The sequence below is a fragment of the Opisthocomus hoazin genome, chromosome 14 (genome assembly GCF_030867145.1).
Source record: "Opisthocomus hoazin isolate bOpiHoa1 chromosome 14, bOpiHoa1.hap1, whole genome shotgun sequence".
Lineage (NCBI taxonomy): Eukaryota > Metazoa > Chordata > Aves > Opisthocomiformes > Opisthocomidae > Opisthocomus > Opisthocomus hoazin.
Genome location: NC_134427.1, coordinates 16911064 through 16924123, shown reverse-complemented (window position 1 = coordinate 16924123; position 13060 = coordinate 16911064). Strand labels below are relative to the sequence as shown.

At 48.9% G+C, this 13060-nt stretch overlaps 3 protein-coding genes and 1 non-coding gene across 4 annotated transcripts; 3 read left to right on the top strand and 1 right to left on the bottom strand.

Annotated features, from left to right (window-relative positions):
* Positions 1-1617: 1617 nt before the first annotated feature.
* Positions 1618-2375, bottom strand: NDUFA1 (NADH:ubiquinone oxidoreductase subunit A1). Its single transcript, XM_075435563.1, has 3 exons — positions 2218-2375; positions 1887-1976; positions 1618-1714 (listed from the first exon to the last, which is right to left on the bottom strand). Exons 1-3 carry the CDS (start codon positions 2317-2319, stop codon positions 1694-1696), a joined length of 213 nt encoding a protein of 70 aa, XP_075291678.1. The 5' UTR covers positions 2320-2375; the 3' UTR covers positions 1618-1693.
* A 74-nt stretch (positions 2376-2449) lies between these two features.
* Positions 2450-10394, top strand: UPF3B (UPF3B regulator of nonsense mediated mRNA decay). The gene is made up of 10 exons (XM_075435413.1): positions 2450-2630; positions 2721-2827; positions 2929-3035; positions 4631-4729; positions 5077-5187; positions 5877-5920; positions 6614-6802; positions 7297-7448; positions 8144-8456; positions 9331-10394. Exons 1-10 carry the CDS (start codon positions 2475-2477, stop codon positions 9475-9477), a joined length of 1425 nt encoding a protein of 474 aa, XP_075291528.1. The 5' UTR covers positions 2450-2474; the 3' UTR covers positions 9478-10394.
* An 88-nt stretch (positions 10395-10482) lies between these two features.
* Positions 10483-12959, top strand: RPL39 (ribosomal protein L39). The gene is made up of 3 exons (XM_075435414.1): positions 10483-10567; positions 10841-10944; positions 12623-12959. Exons 1-3 carry the CDS (start codon positions 10565-10567, stop codon positions 12669-12671), a joined length of 156 nt encoding a protein of 51 aa, XP_075291529.1. The 5' UTR covers positions 10483-10564; the 3' UTR covers positions 12672-12959.
* LOC142363167 (small nucleolar RNA SNORA69) lies at positions 12028-12159 on the top strand. The gene has a single exon (XR_012765551.1). It is a non-coding gene; the product is annotated as a small nucleolar RNA SNORA69 (small nucleolar RNA).
* Positions 12960-13060: the final 101 nt, after the last annotated feature.

The window sequence follows — 13060 nt, the reverse complement described above, 5'->3', positions numbered from 1 at the left end:
GGTGACCATGCTTTGGCAGGGGGGTTGGACTAGATGAGCCACAGAGGTCCCTGCCAACCCCGACCATTCTGTGATTCTGTAATCAGCATCACTTGTAGTGACACAAGATCTGCATTTCATTCTCCCATTTCCATACCTCAACAAGCAGACAAGCGCCATTGTTTATAGCGGATTCAGGATGTGGAAGAAGCAGGATTTTGGCTGTGTTGTAGGTTAAAACTGCTCAGTATTCCCGTGGTGGGAGGGAACGGCAAGCTGCAGGAGGTGACGCCGGCGATTTGGGCAGGCTGCTGCACCGACAGCAGGGTCGCTGCGGGGAACTGCAGGTCAGCAGAAGTGGGTGTAAAAATAGGGTCAGTCCTGCTGCCTCTCTGCATGTCGCTAGCGCTCATTGTTACAGGTGCCTCCGTAACGGTAGTGTCATGGTAGTCCTCTTGGCATTCCTTTTCTTCCTCTCACAGACACGCGAGTAGTGTACATCAGAGTGCATGAAGTGATGAAGCCAGTTCTGCCCAAAGCTTACATGTAACTGGTTTGGGATTGTGTGGCCAGGTTTTGGTAGCAGGGGGGCTACAGGGGTGGCTTCTGTGAGAAGATGCCAGTAGCTTCCCCCATGCCGATGGAGCCAATGCCAGCCAGCTCCAAGATGGACCCGCCGCTGGCCAAGGCCGAGGCCATCACCGATGGTGGTAGCGCCTCTGGGATAACAGAGTTAAGAAGGGGGGAAAAAAACCTGTGCAACAGCAATTGCTGCAGGAGAGAGGAGTGAGACTACGTGAGAGGAACATCTCTGCAGACACCCAGGTCAGTGCAGAAGGAGGGGAGGAGGTGCTCCAGGCGCCGGAGCAGAGGTTCCCTGCAGCCCATGGAGCAGACCATGGTGAGGCAGGCTGTCCCTGCAGCCATGGAGGCCCACGGGGGAGCAGATCCCCACCCGCAGCCCAGGGAGAAACCCCACACCGGAGCAGGGGGTGCCTGAAGGAGGCTGTGACCCTGTGGGGAGCCCGCGCTGGAGCAGGCTCCTGGCAGGACTTGTGACCCCGTGGGGGACCCAAGCTGGAGCAGCCTTTTCCTGAAGCATGGCACCCCATGGAAGGGACCCACATTGGGGCAGTTTGTGCAGAACTGCAGCCCATGGGAAGGACCCACAGTGGAGAAGTTGGTGGAGGACTGTCTCCCAAGGGAGGGACCCCATGCTGGAGCAGGGGAAGAGTGTGAGGAGGAAGGAGTGGCAGGGACAACATGTGATGAACTGACCACAACCCCCATTCCCCGTTCCCCTGTGCCGCTCAGGGGCAAGAGGTAGAGAAAATTGGGAATGAAGTTGAGCCTGGGAAGAAGGGAGGGGTGGGGGATGGTGTTTTAAGATTTGGCGTTATTTATCATCAGCTTGCTCTGATTTGATCAGTAATAAATTAAACCAATTTCCCCTAGTCGAGTCTGTTCTGCCCATGATGGTAACTGGCGAGTGCTCTCTCCCTGTCCCTATCTCGACGCATGAGCCTGTGGTTGTATTTGATCTCCCCTGTCCAGCTGAGGAGGGCAGTGACAGAGCAGCTTGGTGGGCACCTGGCATCCAGCCAGGGTCAACCCACCACAGCAACACGGACACCGGGGTTGAACGCGTCTGTGTGTTTATTGTGGGGTCAAATCACTTCATGCAGACACACGGGTTCTTCAAAGCGCTGCTGCCTCAGTCTAAGTTCTCCAGGCCCTGAAAAAGAAAACGCAACGGCTGTGTCCACACCACTCCCGTCGCTAACTCGGGGTCTTCAAGCGATGCTTCTCAGCACTTGGGTACTTCATTAAAATCAACCAGTTTAACCTGCACCTCTGCACAGGCCGGCCCCGGCCGAACCCGGACACCCCAGCCCACGGGCACCTGCCTTGGAGACATAGTACTTGTTGACGCCGGAGAGCCGCCGGTCCCGCTCCATCAGCGTCCACTGGTACGGGTAGCGTGCGATCCTCTTCTCCTGCGGGAGCCCGCCGGTCACGGCCCGCGGCGAAGGGGCTCCCCGGGGGCCTCGGAGGGAAGGGGGGGGGGGGCCGGGGGGGTGAGGGATCCCGGGGAGAGGGGGAATCCCGGGTGAGAGGGGGGGGATCCCGGGGGAGAGGGATCCCGGGGGGGGGGGGGATCCCGGGAGAGGGGGAATCCCGGGGGGGTGGGGATCCTGGGGGGGGGATCCCGGGGGAGGGACCCCGGTGCCCGCTGACCTTGCCGCCGTTGCACCAGCGGTGCATGTAGATGGTGGAGAGGCCGGGGATGGCGAGGCAGACGCCCATGATGGCCATGCCGGGCAGGATCTCGTACCACATCTCTCCGCCGCGCCGGGTCACCCCGCGAGGACCGCCCTGCCCCGCGCGCCTTCCCGCCCTGCCCCGCGCCGCCGCCGCAGCGGGCTGGTGGCCAATGGGAGCGCGGGGGGGCGCCGCCCGGCCCCGCCCCGCCGCGCCCCGCCCCGCGGCCCGGGATGAAGGAGGACAAGGAGAACGCCAGGCCCAAGGAGCGGCGCGGGCCCGCTGCTGGGCTGGGGGCCCTGTCGGGGGCTGGCGCCGAGGGCAGGGCGGGGGGTGCCGAGCTCGACCGCCTGGAGCGGCCCAAGGACAAGAAGGAGACGCTCAGCAAGGTGCGGCCTGCGCGCCGCCCGGTGACGGGCCCGGCCCGGGGGGGGGGTGAGGGGGCCGGCGAGGCCTTACCGCGCTGTGCCCCGCCGCAGGTGGTGATCCGGCGGCTGCCGCCCAGCCTGACGAAGGAGCAGCTGGAGGAGCACCTCCAGCCCCTGCCCGAGCACGACTACTTCGAGTTCTTCGCCAACGACTCCAGGTACGGCCACCCTGACCCCCCCCCTGCCCCCCGCCCCCCCCCCCATCCCCCGGGAGCCACCACCGCGCCAGCCCCGCGCTCTCGGCCTCATCTCCCCGCAGCCTGTACCCGCACATGTTCTCCAGAGCCTACATCAACTTCAAGAACCAGGAGGACATCGTGCTCTTCAGGGACCGCTTTGACGGCTACGTCTTCGTCGATCACAAAGGCGAGTGGCGGGCCAGCCGGGCTGGAGCGGGCGAGTGGGGCTGGGGGGCCCTGGGGGTGGGTGCCGGCCCCCGCTGCCGGGGTGTGGAGCCCCGGGGGGGTGTGCGGGGCCTCAAGGAGCGGGGAAAATGGCTCATGCCTTGTGGAGGCTCAGCTTGACCGATTTTGTGGCAAACCCAGCCACTGGCAGTTGCGGTGTTGGTCTGACGCCGGTTGCTGCGTTGCTGAGGTTAATACCTGTCATACCTGAGTGTAAAGCCTGAGAAGTGAAAGCGGGTGGGTGACATCACTGTGCAAACTAAACGAAGCCGGAGTGAGTGGTGCCACGCTCTGCTGCTCCCCCCACCTGTTCTGTAGCCTGTGAACAGGGTGGTGGATTTTTTTGGCCATTTTTTAATTCAGATTATTACTTGTTCCTATTTACAGCTGAGTGAGCCATCTTGATTCAGAAGGAGCAGCTTGTTCCTTGCAGTCTGGGTGGTGGAAGGGACTGCTCTCTGGAGACACTGATCTGCAGGAAACAAATCTTTTGTTTTATTTGTTTGTTAAACACCCAAGTATTTAGTTGCCGTTTATCTTTCTTCTAAATGCACATTAGGTATTCAGTGCATCCCATTTTTTTACATTTTGCATTCCAAAACTGTTGACATCGGGCAGCACTAGAAGTTGTTAGTCTCTCACTGATAGACCTTAAATTTACGTATTTAGCAAAAGCTTTTACAAGAGTCTTCCTGTTGGCTTCAGTAGGCCAGGGATTTCACCTTGAACTTTGTTTCAAGTACATGTTTTGTGTGTATTTTTTATTTACATATTCTGTTTAAATTTTACAATGTATATAAAATACATAAATTACATTTACATTTTTATGTTGTATTTACAATATTGTATTTTAAAAAATATGTTGTGGGTAGTTTTGTTTTTTTTTTTTACACTGGCCAGGTGTTTTATGTGACACAAAGTTCTGTCCACAAGTTTCTTCCTTGTTTAGGAGGGTTGCATGACAAGCTTCTGATAACACCTAGATCTTTTTAAGAAGCTGGCTTGCAGTGTAACCGCACTCTGTGTTTGCCATACCCAGCAGCAGTATCAGATTTATGCAGCCATAAATGTAACATTCTTGTCAGAAGATAAAACTTTAAAGCCTGCCTGTAACATGTTGCATTCTGTTGTATTTTGCCAAAAATTGAGATTTGCCTCTGTGACATTAACTTAAAATAGTCTCTTCTAATTACACAACAAATGCGTAGTCTGTAGGATGGCGATAGTCTGTGGTGCAGCGTAGCTGTGGTGGCAGAACTGATGGTTACGGGCAGTCTGAATTCGAGTATTTCCTTCTTGTCGTGAGTCTGTGAATTGGTGGCTTCGTTAACATAGTGAGAGTGCTTAGTTCATGAATTCTACTGTCTCTAAAGTGTGGGGTTTTTTATTAAATGGCTTTCAAAGTACAAGAATTTTTTTATGCTGTCCAAGTAGTCTCTTCTAATATTGCATATTTCTTGTGAGGCTTATCTTCCTGCTTTAGGCATGGACAATATACTCTTACTTTATATCTGTTTCGTCTCTATTGTAATGTATTTTGCCCTCGTCTCTTAACAGGTCAGGAATACGCTGCCATAGTTGAGTTTGCACCTTTCCAAAAAGCTGCGAAAAAGAAGAGTAAGAAAAAGGATGCCAAAACTGGAACAATCGAAGATGGTATAATGGCTAGCTAGTTTGTTTTGCATGTGTAGACTCGAAAGTCCTAGCAGTAATTTGAATATAATGTTTTTACTGTGAGGCTGTAGTTTATCAATAGAGTGTTTGCTTAATTATATATGAAGCTTATTATCACGGCTTTGTCAGCTGCAAATCTATTAAATATGATTTTCCTAGACAAGCATAGTGCAGCAGCTCATCTGAGAGCTGCCAACTTGTGAAAAGGTGACATATAAACAACACAAATTATGCAAATCTAACCCAGACTTCCAGCAATGCGCAATGCAAATTATTTTCATGCTACAGTAGATTTTTTTTTTCCCCCGCCCTCTTTCCTTCCCCTGTAGATCCAGAGTACAAGAAGTTTTTGGAAAGTTACAGTGCAGATGATGAAAAATTAACCTCCACTCCTGAAACTCTGTTGGAGGAAATAGAGGCAAGAAACAAAGAGCTAATAGGTATGGAAATCTATGTGCTATAGCTACATTTTCATAGAGCGCAAAGAAATGTATGGGGTGTAATTTAGAGCTGTGATTTCTCAGCCTGGAGGAAGCTGCCTTCTTTTATGTACTTGCTTGGTATTTGTTAAACCTTTAGGCTAATGTTATTCAATGTATTTTATTTTTATCCCCTGCTCTAAACTCTTCTCTAGGTTTCAGTTTTATATGATGACCTTCTTTCCTGTTTTAAGCTGCTAGTCAGATATTTTTTGGCCAGACTAGGCTGCAGAGTGGCTGCATTTCAGTGGGATGCAGTAATGTTTAATGCAAGATGCCGTGAGCAGTGATGCTCCATGCAGGCAGAAATTCAGAGATATTGTGGTTGGGTAAAATGCCACAAAAATTACCATAGTGCTCTTTTGAAGAATGTTACAGGTATCTCTTCCAAAGCAGGAGAATCTGGGACAAGCCTAGTGCAGACTGAGTATCCCTTTACCAGCAGTGGATATCGTGTTAGTGTCCTAGAGAAGTTTACAGAATCCCGATAGTTGCCACTGTTCAGGGCTAGGGTTGGAATGCTTGCTTTGCTGCTGTATGTGAGAGGCTGGATAATCCACGAAGCTTCTTCATTTCATGTGGGGTTTTGTTGTAGGTATTGCAGTATTGGATAAGGCAAATTGTTTATGTTTGTTTTGTATATTCTCTAGCTAAAAAGACTACTCCTTTATTGAACTTCTTGAAAAATAAACAGGTAAGACTTATCTCCAGAATCGTCTTGTTGCTTGCAAGTACAATTTCCTCATTTAAAGCACGGGTGTGTATATTGCAGTGTGTATATGGATACGTTTCTGCCCTTCCTTTTGAAGAAGCAGCTTTTGACGCAACTTTCTTGTGAACATCTAGTTCACATATTTTAAGCTGCTGGAACGCTGGCCTTTGCAGGAATGACGGTGCTTTATGTGCATTCTGGTCACAGCTAAACATCTCTTGTGGCACTGTCAAAGCGGATTCCATTTTGATGCTTTCATTTTAATGCAGTTATAGCTGAGGTCCTTGCAGATGATCTTTCTCCTAGCACATAATCTCATTTTAACTTTTAGCCATGGAGAAAATCACAGATGGGGCAGATTTAATTAGAATGGTAAAGGCTGAGGCTAGTGATGTCTTTGGGGTTTTTTTAAGACAGTGCAAACTGAGGCTTATGAGCGAGGAGGAAAAAAAAAATAAATGCTGCTATAACATCCTCACGTTCACAACAGAACAACAGAGGTGACAGGGCTTTATTTTTTTTTTTCTCCCCTCCTTTTTATAATAGGGGCGGTTTTGAGGTGAGTTGCTTGGTGATGAAATACTCTGCCACAAAGTGATAAAGTATCTTGTTAGGCTTAAAGGGATGTTTTCTAGTGTGGAAATAAAGTACTTCCCTTTGCTTTTACACACACAGAGACTGAGAGAAGAAAAAAGAGAGGAGAGGAGGAGGAGAGAATTGGAAAGAAAAAGACAAAGAGAAGAAGAAAGAAGAAAATGGAAAGAGGAGGAGAGAAGGAAGAGAAAAGAAGCAGAAAAACTGAAGAAGGTAGACAGATGCCCAGAAAAAGAAAGAGACAGATCAAAAGAAGAGCCAAAGATTAAGGTCTAGAACAGTTCTTTATTATAAACTGTTACGTTCCCTTTCCCCTATTATTTGTATATCAGTTTCTCAAAATGTGCTTTGAGTATTGTGTGAAGAATCACATGAGTTTGGTGTTAGTAAATTACCACTTTTTTGTAATATTCAATATTAGGCATTGTAAAGGTCTAAACGCTGTAATGCTTCATAGTAATATTTAATGCTTTTGTCATGTGACTGTTGTATATGCTGTGGTAAACAGAATTGTGAATTCACTATGGAATGGAGACTATTTTTAAACTTTCTAAAATGGCCTGGTTTAGGAGAAAAATCCTAGTCTGCTATGCAGATTGTGCTTACTCATACACTCCAGCTTTTAGAGATACTACAAGTTGCAGGAACGTTACTTAATGTTGATTTCTCACTGGACTGTGGTTCCTTTGATCAAATTTCGGTGTTGTGCCAGACAATATGTGTTAGAGTGAGCTTTTTAGTTGAGACTTCTGTTTTCTTTGTAGCTACTTAAGAAGCCTGAAAAAGATGAAAAAGACTTGGAGAAAAAAGAAAAATCCAAGAAACTGGAAAAAGAGACTCTGAGGGAGGAAAAAAATGCGAGTAGTGCATCTGCCAAACGATCTGATGGGGAGACAAAAGAAGAGAAGGCAAAAAAGTATTCTAGTACTTGCTATAAATATCTGTGTATATATAACTTGTTTGCTGATCCTGCTGAGGCTTAGGCTGCTCTGCCGTGACCATGTTTTGAAATGCCTTTCAAATTATTTTTCTAATACAAGGCACAGGATGTGTTCTCTGTGGCGGCGCATGTCCCCGCGATTACAAAAAGCTGTGTGAAATACCCGAGAACTCTTCACTAGTGGATGAATTTTAATATTTTTGCAACTCACTGTAGGAACTCGGCAAAAGAAGCCCAGGTGTAGGTGACCCACAGCAGGCCGTGAGCACTGTCCTTGCAATGAGAGAATTTATAACCATGGCAAGAGGAGAGGTGTACTCGGGTTAAAAGTCCCTTTAAGTCTTGTTAAAAGGTCAAAGCAGAAAGTGCCATTCTCAACAGCTCTGCAATCTGTTCAAGGTTCGGTTCTGCCATGTGAGAAATAGAGATAAGACAGAGAAATTCAGGTGTTTTCCGAAGCCAGCTGTGTGAGTAGAAGGCTAGGAGACGCTAGCGGTCAGTGTCATCTCTGGTTATCGTGCATGACTCAGGTGATCACGGCTTCCCAAAAGCTCCCTAGAACCTACCAGTGTGTCGTCTTCGTATTGCAGATTTACACCAGTATTACGTTGATCTCCCAGCTCTGTTTGATGAATCTTTTGAGCTTAATTTTCAGTTTTGTTTTCATACAGATCAGAAGATGAGTGTGTAAAGGACTACAGGGACCGAGATAGAGATTTTGAAAGAGACAGAGAATATGAGAGAGCACAGAGGGAGAAACTGAGGCGCCAAGAGGAGGAGCGTCGGAGGCAGAAAGAGCGCTTTGAGAAAGAGAAGGTTTTTAGAAGAAAAGAGGAAGATATGAAAAAGGAGAGAGACTTACTCAGAGAAAAGGGAAAGAAAAGTGATCTTACAGACTTTACCAGCAGCACGGACAAATCTGAGAAAGTAACCAAAGACGATAAAAAAGAGGACACAATTAAGAGGGATCGTATCAGAAACAAGGTGCTGGATTTCTTTAAATTCGTGTGTTGATTCGTGGGGACCAGTTTGTGGTTTTTAGGATAAAAGCGCTTCAAGGAAAGAACCAGATGGTTTCTCTGTTGAAACTTCTCCCTGTTCTGGTAACAAACTCTGCCATTGCTAGAAAATGTCCCCATTTGTCCACTAAACTTTGCTAAACTGTTTGTGATACTTCCTGTCACTGTACAGGAATTAACCCGGGATATCACGGGCAAAATTGTAAAGACACTGATCCCTCTTTCCATTTGCCGACTTGTGCTGTAGGCTGTGTCTTTAAGGTGTTGGTGGAGCATCACTAATCTACCTGTATCTCTGCTGATGCTATGCATGCCCGAAAATACATCTTGAAGTGGGAGTGTGATTGAACAGGTTCCTCCAAATCGGGGACAAGACTGCTACATGCAGGATATGGCAGAAGATCTCCTGTAGGCTCAAGAAATAATGTCTTGAGTTTAGTTTTAAATACTCAGCAAATCTGTTTTTGCAGCATCATTATGCAAGTTTTCCGTGTCGCTTAAGGCATGATCAGGTATAAAAGAAACTCAAGGTTTTGAAGAAGCTTTGACGTTGGCCTCTACCCTGAGAGAGGGCGAGCTGAACTCGTCGAAGTAGGAGCCTTTATGAATAACTTCAACGATGTGCAGTGTTCTTTGTGGCTTGAACAGGGATGTTGCCTTACAACAGAGACGACCTTGATTTGAGACAGTGGAAGTTAGATTGCCACCACGGTGGAATAATTTAACTTGGAACACCTTGAAAAGTTTGAATTTGAGCCATTTCTGATATCACTGATGCCATAATAACCATGATAGCATGGGGCTGTGAAAGAAGTCTAAATAGTTTTGATTTATTTCAGGATCGTCCAGCAATGCAGCTGTACCAGCCCGGAGCCCGAAGCCGAAGCAGACTGTGTCAGTACGAAGACAGTGCTGCGAAGCCCACGGAGCAGGGAGCGGAGAAGAAACAGGAGAGTGAGACCAGTAACGCGAAGGAAGAGGAGTGACTGGCGTGCAAGCCTTATGTGTTCTGACTGTCTGTGCAGCCAAAGAGCATGTACTACGCAATCCAGAAGTGCCTTCGAAGGGAAGAAGGAACAAAGGAAGAAAAGGGGGCATTGTGCTGTTGGATGTTTCTGGTTGAGGAACCTCAGTTGTAGATTCGGAATTTGAAATGTGTTCTCATTGTATTTTCAGTTATTTGAATTTATTTTCCCAGCATCTTAACTACAACAGAGAAGAGAATCTTTGCAAAGTAGAAAGACTATGGCCTTAAGTGTGATAATAAATGAGTCATGCACTCAGGAGGAGATGACACATGGACGTAAAGCCAGAGCTTTACTGTAAAGCCATTGGGGCCGGTGTTTGATGCGTTAAGCAGAGCAAGCTCGAAGTTGCCGGCAGTTGCCAGAGGTGGTGTGTGGTGCTCCTGCCGGAGGCAGCGATAGCTAAACTATGTCCGTCTAGCCCCGAGGCAGGCACGCAGGCTGGGGCGGTTGAGTGCCAGTGCCCAGGAGCCCTGTGGTAGGTGAAGAGGTGAACGTGCTAGGGAGGGAGAGACTTTCCTCTCCCGGGGTTTTCTGGATAACGTGACTGAGTTGGAGTGTATGAATAAGCTGGCTTAATATTGGAATACTACTTGACAAATTCTGATGTAAAGTCTACCTACATTGAAATGCTTATTTTTAATCCAGTGTGGCTGGTTTGAGCATCCTCTTCTTTTCCAGCATTCTCCCTTCTCTCGGAGTCTGAAACGTTTCTGAACGCCTGCCCTCTCCCTACTGCTTTGTCTTTCCTCATGACTTGAAGTATTGTTTTACAGCCCGGAAAGAGACTTCGCCAGTAGCAGCTCCTCCTAAGCTAGCGAATTTTAGCCATAGCTATTTTGTACTAAAAACAATAAACGCCCAGAAACCGGTGCTGCCGCCGCCGTCCCTCACTGAGCGCCGCCTGCGCCGGGCCGGGCCCGCCGCCCCGCCAGGGGGCGCTGTGGCCGCGGAGCCTGAGCCGCCCCCGCCTCTCGCCGCTTCCGCCCGTCCCTTCCGCCTCTTCCGCCGCCGCCGCCATCGCCGGGACGCCCAGCAGCTGAGCGCCATGGTGAGAGCATCGGCCGCCATCCGCCGCGGGGACGCGGCAGGCCGGGCCCTCTCGCCGCCGCCGGCTGGCTTGGGAGGGCGGCCAGGCGGGCCGCGTGGGGGGCGGGGCGGAGCGGCCGCGGTGGAGCGGGAGGGCCCCGGGTGCGGCTTTCCTCTCCCCGGCTGGCCCAGGCCTTGCGGCCCACCGGCCGCCTCACCGCGCGGGGCCGGGGCCCTGCTCGGCGGGGCTGTGCAGCAGCTGCCGCGCGGGACTAACGGCTGCTCTCTCTTCCAGTCGTCCCACAAGACGTTCAAGATCAAACGCTTCCTTGCCAAGAAGCAGAAGCAGAACCGGCCCATCCCGCAATGGATTCGCATGAAAACGGGCAATAAGATCAGGTAATAAGAGCAGCGGCTGTCTGGCGAGGAACCGCACGGGCTGCCAGTGCGGTATGGACTGAAGTCAGAAGCTGATGCCGCAGAAGGGTTTATGCAAGGAAAAGTGCCATTTTGTGGAGGTGAATGCCTTTGGAGCGTGGTAGTGCAGGTGCACAGCCCTGCCGGGTACCGCCAGCCCGTGGTGCTTCCTTGAGGCGATGTGGGGCTGCCCTGCCATCTCCTTCTGCAGTGGTGCGGTTCGTTCCGGTGCTCCGCAGGCCTCCACATGTGTTGGGTGATGGCACGTGTGATGTGTGGATAATTAATTCCAGAGTTTGCACCCTGGTAGCCTCTCTGCTTCTGACATTCCCCTTCCCAACACCTTTCCCCTCTCTTTTAGCTGCCCGTCTGCGTCCCTACATCTTCAGCGAGCGGCACCTTACTGAGTGTGGGTGTTCCGAGATACAGAGGATTGTGCGCAAGGGAGCAAAGGGATAGTTGGGTGTATGGGAGATCAGATTGATAGTATCAGACCCTTGTCACATGTCTGCAGAATTAATTTGCAGCAGTTCCTTTTTGCTTGCCTGTAGTATTTGTTTTCAAGCATTGTATTTAGGAAAACACAGTAATAGTGTGTTGTAGAATACTAGGTAAACACGAGACATTGAGGAGGTGGTGGATGTCTGAGCCCTCTAGTTTAAAAGCTGCAAACAATATCACTTGGTCACTCATGCAGTGCAGCTGGGTTTTTATCTCGTCCAGTCCCTTGTCCAGACTGTTCAGGGAACGAGATTCTTTCTCCCAGATGGTTTTCTGTGCTTATTAGTGAGGAGCGGAACAGTAGCAGTGGCTGGCTCTGGCAGTGAAACGGCACAGAATTGCCAGGTTCTGTTCCCGGTACTTCTCCTAACTTGTCACTTTCTAGGAAAAATCAGTATTGTATGCTCCAGACTGTATTCCTGTCTTCCAGATACCGACTTACAAAGGGTTCTGTTTTAGCTAAATTGCAATACTTTGGAATACTGCATCATGGGGCAAAATCATGAATCTTTGTCTTGTGACACTGCAGTACCTCGGTTATCAGTTTTATCCGGACTGCATGCTAAAGCAGGCTGCAATTGCAGTGCTTCATCCTGTGGGAGTACTGCCATTTCCCTGCTGAGAGTAACTCTGTTAATGCTGTCTTCGGTTTCACCTGGACGGTGGTGAAACCATTTGTTCTTAACATGTACAAGTACATACTCATAAACAAATATATTTTCCTGGAAGAGGGTCTTTTCCGTGTGCTGCTCTGCTTTCATATTTTGAACAAAAATGATAGTTCTAATTTTAGGCCGTGAACTACTTTCAGGAGGTAGTTTTCATTATCATTGGACAGTCAATACAAGATCACGGGTCTTGTCTCCAAAAGAAGAGGTAGGATATTCACACGCCAGTGCTGGTGCGTCACTGCAGGCATCTTTATCTCTTTGGGGTTTAGATTCTGTCACAGTAATGTGCTGGTTGGCCAGCGAATGAAGAAAGTAAACAGGTGGAAATTTAAAACAATAAGTACATATCTGATTATTGTTGGCAGCTTGCCACTAGAGCATGTAAGAAAGATTTCAGTCCTACACCACTGAGCTAAAGGTGGTTTCAGTCCGCCTGGATCTCCGGATGTGTGTGTGCGCTTGGCTAATTTACACTGCTTTTGTCTTAGGTACAACTCCAAAAGGAGGCACTGGAGAAGGACCAAGCTGGGCTTGTAAGAGTGAGACTGTCTCCTGGGAACTCTAATGACACGTGTCTTTCTGCGTCAGACTGATACACCCCGTGCGCCGTTCAGCCACCCCAGAGTGATTCCTTCTGTAGTGCTGGACTACAATCCCAGATGTTTGGGGTTTTTTATAAGCTAGTCTGGGTTATTGATGTTAACTGGGAAGATCTTGAAGTAGTTTGCATCTGAAACATGAAGACTGTGTTCTATTAGTGTTCTTTCTTTTCAGGCATCATGATTGACAGTGTACAGGCTTGCTAATAAATATGGACCTGAATGACTTGGTTGGAATTATTTCAGGTATATGTATATGGTGGGATAGTAACAGAGAATAAAAACTGAGACTGGTGTGAATGTAATCGCACTTATTGTGAGGAACCT